Genomic DNA, 5,150 nt, shown 5'->3' with positions numbered 1-5,150 from the left:
TACGACTGATTTACCACAATCAGACCTTTATTTCGAGCAATCATTATTGTAAATTTGCTCAAATACAGATTCATATATAAGGAATGATGATGAATGAATCAAGTTAATTTTACCCAATTAGTACACCATATTGTTATTCCTAGGGGCGTTCTGATACGCGAATGTATAACATCGACTTCCATCAACAATTATTTCCAGATATTCATAGAAAAAGTTCACCTAAGAGCATTGGAGAAAGGCAGTTATAACGGGAAATGTGGGGAAATCAAAACACTACTAATATGCATGTATATTTTCTCTTTGGAACTGCCAACGTTTGCTTCGATCGACCCTCTTAAACTACATGATTACTCGTAATATGAGATTTCTTGCATAGGATAATGAATGAAAAAAGCGTTATTCTAGAAAAATCTAAAATACATATATTATCTGAACATATGAGCATGAAATTGTTTGACAAGTTTTTTCGAGAGGAATCACCGTCATAAAACATATTGGATGCATGCAGTGCATAATAAATGGATGAAAGCTAAGAAAAGGCCTCTGCCAAATCTACCGCATTAAACAATGGGATGAGAAAATTCCTATCTCTATCTCTGCATTGCAGAATTTATCATACTGACCATGGATGCCAGTTTGAGCGATTGAACTTCATTTTGAAGTTCAGTTCTTCAGTTTGAGCGATTGAACCCCATTTTGTAATGACTGACAACATTATCATTGCTTGTGTGTACATAAGTAATATAAATGACCAGTTTCTTTCGAATACGCTACAGATCAGGTATAATGCCACAGGATTGACCAGAACTTGATACAAGGTTATTGCTTGTTTGGTTATTGCTATTAATATTATTGTTTGGCTCGCAATGTTTTATTTCTTAAGGCTATGACGTAGTCTGGTCTTTTATTTGTCCACAAAACTATGAGTCATAACCTACGCAATATAAACTATAACTTTCGATCATTAAGCCTCTTGATTGAAAACATACTTTATATCCCGCTATTGAGATTATAAACCGGTAAGAGACATAATTTGGTAATTAAAAATGCTATTATAATTTCTAATCTAATACCCTCCTTTCCAGTTCTCTCATACTGCCTCATTCAACCGTGCTGTTTCCATACCACAGAACTAACATTCTTCAGGTACTTAATATCAAATACGAGTAGTGATTGTTTATTGGAAACAAGTCAATCCACGTTTCTTGGACAGTGAAGGCCGTTTCCGCAGCTTAGAACTGCAGAATTTTCAAGAAGCTCTGAAGGAAGAGAGATGTCAAAAGTTAAACTTAGGCCTTAAAGCATTCAAAGGATCACTTATGAAACATTATAAGTCTAATCAATTTAGATACGAGAAACATACGAACATAAACACAATTTAATAAATGTTCGTCATGGTTCCATTGCCATTATAATGAGAATGTAGGCATTGCGTGAATTATTGTTGTGCACGTGAGAAGCCAAATTTGACACCTCTGATTTTTTATAGCGATTAAGATGCCATCAGTTGAAAAAGAAATAAACCAAAAATTTCCATTGCGTCTTGGCATTGAAACGCAATATATCGGTTTGATTGGGCACTATGAATTTTGCACATATATCAATTTTATTTATGTCAGTAATAAATAAGAATTACCGCCTGTGAATGCTGGAACTTCCGTAATGTTGCCAATTTCTCGGCAATTAAAAGTTCAATGAGACTTTCAATCATTCAGTTCACTGAACTCTAATTATGCTACCACCATGCTAATGACAGCTCATACCATACAATATTTTCAGTAGTTAAATAAAATTATTCGTCAAGTTTAGTGAAGGTACAAGCTGACCGAAAAGAAATGCAAAAATTGTTTTGTGCCTGGATTTTTACAAATGGTTTAACAATAATTATCAGATGCTAGGCTTAGATCACTGGCTTTATCAAATATATTTTATGACCAAGCATTAAAACATGTAACTGCATCCTCTGGTATTGTAATCGTATAGACTCCAGTTATAGAGAATATTTATTAATCGCAATCGTTAAAGGAAGTTATTAGAATTTTTTTGTAATACTCAATTATTCAGATTATTTTCATTAATAGCAAATTGTTTAATTCAGGATTATCACGCTCTTATTTTGTAGGTGAACTTAACGTTTTGTAGGGTTCTGCACATGTGTGCGATAGTTCTCGCGTCGTTTATAGTTTTTCAAAAAATTAGAGATACGAGCGGGAGAAACCAGATAGCATAGAGAGATCATCAGACGTGAGAGGTTGGAAGGGAAGTTGTGCCAATTTTTCACATCTCAAATTGTGAAGTCCATTCGTTTATAGATACTACCCGATTGACATACTGAATAGTTGAAACAATAATTGTCAACATCCACCTCATGCCAACTGGTTGGTGCAGTGATTATGTTGCATTGCGCATAACATCGTTCTATTATCTCTAAATTTGTTTGTTATCTGCAACCCGTCAGCAAGAGAATCCTGAAAACAGTCAGCAAAAGAATCAGTTGTGCTGGAATTGAAATTAATACAGCTAACAATAGTACCAGCGAACAGTTTCCCAGGAGACAAGTTATTAAAGGAATCCATGGCATTCCCTGGACTTCAACCATGGTTGCAGAGACGGCGTAGAGACGTTACACGTACGTCATTGAACGTTGGTACGTTATTCGCCGAAGGTGTTTAAGAGTTATAACGATCTTGTATTAGGGTTTAAATATACGATTCAGGTTAGCCCATTTATTTATCTTAACGGAAAACGATCCGTGCAAATTAGGATGTGTTTTTTGCCAAGTTTTTTTCATTAAAATATTAAATTCAGATTCTTTCATTGTGCACCTCATATTACTAGCTAATTTACAACGCAGTGTACAGTAGACTTCCGCGATTACGGTCAGTACATGGTAGTGGTTCCCAGCTACAGTATAACATTTGGCTTCATGGGCGCTACTTACTTGATCAGATTATTTGAGAATCAGGACTCATATGCCCAGCAGAATAACGTCTTTGCTTCTAGTGCAGCAGATCGAAGAGAGCGTTGATGTACGTCTGTGCCATCTGAAGAGTCTCAAACTTGGACAGCTTCTGGTCTCCAGTGAGGGCCGGCACCACTTCCCTCAGTCTGTCAAAGGCTTCGTTAAGGCCAGTCATTCTCCTTCTTTCGCGGGCGTTGGCGGCCAAACGACGTTTCTTCAAAACTTCGCGGCTGCTTAGTTTGTTCCCTTGCCTCTTGTACGCTACAGACGAAGATAATGAGGAGCAAAGAGCTCCAGTGCCATAAAATTTCAACTTGGGTGCAATTTTTTTCGTTTCTGTTTCAACGATGGAGTTGCGGTTATGGTTTTTGGGTTTCGGTAGATGCTTTCCAGCGGAGTTGATTGGGTCTGTTCGAGATAGATGAGTTTCTTCTGAAGTTTCAAAACACCAAGAAGACGAGCCCAGAGGAGGAGGAGGAGACAGTGAGCCATTAGACGAACACGGACTAAGCGAAGATCTGGTGCTTGGACTGAACAGTGATGGCAGTCCTGGACTTCCTAGTGACTGGGCTAAATTTTGGCTGATGTGAAATGAAGATTCAAAAGTATAAGGAGAGAGCTCGCTGAAAAAATACAGATTCGCTGCGGGCGGACTACCTTGGCAATATATACTAGAAAAAATTCTAGAGTCATTTACGTTATGCGTGTTTTGAGTTTCCGGCATCGAATTCAGTACATCTTGGCTTAGTTCTTCCGAGTATGAATTTGAATCTTGGATGTTCTGTTCAAGAGATAAGTTTCGATTGTCTTTAGTTTTATCATAATCATTAAAGCTACGTTTCTCAGTCTTGGAGATATGATTGTTGAAAAATGTCCTGTTAACTACATCCTCTAATGCAAAGTACTGCTTTTGTGGGTTTCCAACAGCACTGGAAGTTACCGTTCCCATTCCTGTAGATTCCATGTTCTGCAGGAACCTGGCCCGCTGAGAGTCACTGGAAGCCACACACACAGACACAGCCATAACTGCGGCCGCAAAGTTGCCACTGTTGTGGTCGTTCACAAATGCCCAGCTTATAGCCTGACCGCCGGGCAACCGCAGCCAGCACTAGCCAACCGCAGAAGCTCGTCCCAGGATAATTGAGTCACGTGGTCATTCTTCCAGCCAATAGGAAGCAGCGAAAAGAGGAGAGGACACCGCCGCTGGCCATGACTTAAATTTTCATGGTATTACTCTTGGGCACGAGATCAAAAAATAGATTGTTTTTATGAACTGGTTGGGTAGCCAAGCGCAGGAAAAAGGCACCTAAAAGGGAATGTACTGCGGGCAGCCACGAATAATGGAGCATCGGTTAGCAGCACTCATCATAATTTGACAGTTGTCACGCCGCGATATAACCTTTAATTTTAATGAATATTCCTCATAAAGAAGAATCTATTGTTTTGTTGGACTATTCAACATTCATGGACTACTATTTAGTTTCATTCGCTGTTCCCTATTTTATTTTCGTAAATTTTCAATTCAAAAATTCGATCGAAATTCAAATATTCGATCGAAAATTTTTTAATTTTGTCCAAATTAAAATTTTTAACGACTAATGAAATTTGTCAGCAGTACTATTTCCCTACAATTCTTTTTAAAATTAACTTCCTTTTATCATCTTTCATGATTTAGATTCAGTGTAATTCTTTGCTTTACGTCACATTAGCTTACCTTACTTTACTTAACTTATCAATGATAAATAATATGATTGTTCATTGACTTAATTAAATAACAGCAAACATTTGTATGGAGAGCCCACCTACCAAGCACATAGCTTATGCCTGATTTTTAAGGTACCAACTACTCACATACTCGAACCATTACGAGCATAATGTTTTAAGGCAAGCGTAGATGTAAAAAAAAAATCTTTATTCGAACACAAAAATTTCAAGTAAGTGCGTGCTTCAGTTTTTTCCGTTAGACAAAACTGGATGAACATTTTTTACCTTTTATTACAGAGATTTATTTAAGGATAGTTTTATTTATAGGGTATCATTCACGTTAAACTGGACAATGATAAGGCATGCAGAGTGCCCTCAATAGACTCATTGAGGGTTCCCTTGCAGCGTTGTGGTACCTTCATTACGAGAAATTGGCGATGAGATGGCTGGGGATGCATTGTCAAGCATTTTTTCAGCATTTACT

General features: G+C 37.5%; 1 protein-coding gene across 1 annotated transcript; it reads right to left on the bottom strand.

The window, feature by feature from the left end:
- Positions 1-1,162: 1,162 nt before the first annotated feature.
- LOC108669714 (neurogenic differentiation factor 2-like) lies at positions 1,163-4,468 on the bottom strand. The gene is made up of 2 exons (XM_047884072.1): positions 2,942-4,468; positions 1,163-1,259 (listed from the first exon to the last, which is right to left on the bottom strand). The coding sequence occupies exon 1, from the start codon at positions 3,984-3,986 to the stop codon at positions 3,000-3,002; it is 987 nt and encodes a 328-aa protein (XP_047740028.1). The 5' UTR covers positions 3,987-4,468; the 3' UTR covers positions 1,163-1,259; positions 2,942-2,999.
- Between the last annotated feature and the right edge of the window lie 682 nt (positions 4,469-5,150).

This window comes from Hyalella azteca, unplaced genomic scaffold (assembly GCF_000764305.2).
Source record: "Hyalella azteca isolate HAZT.00-mixed unplaced genomic scaffold, Hazt_2.0.2 contig14476, whole genome shotgun sequence".
In the NCBI taxonomy this organism is placed as follows: domain Eukaryota; kingdom Metazoa; phylum Arthropoda; class Malacostraca; order Amphipoda; family Hyalellidae; genus Hyalella; species Hyalella azteca.
Note: the sequence above shows the minus strand (reverse complement) of the source record. Positions and strands in the feature narration are given on the sequence as shown.

Coding starts and splice junctions, on each gene's coding strand:
- LOC108669714 (XM_047884072.1), bottom strand. CDS start 3,986: ATGGCTGTGTCTGTGTGTGTGGCTTCCAGTGACTCTCAGCGGGCCAGG.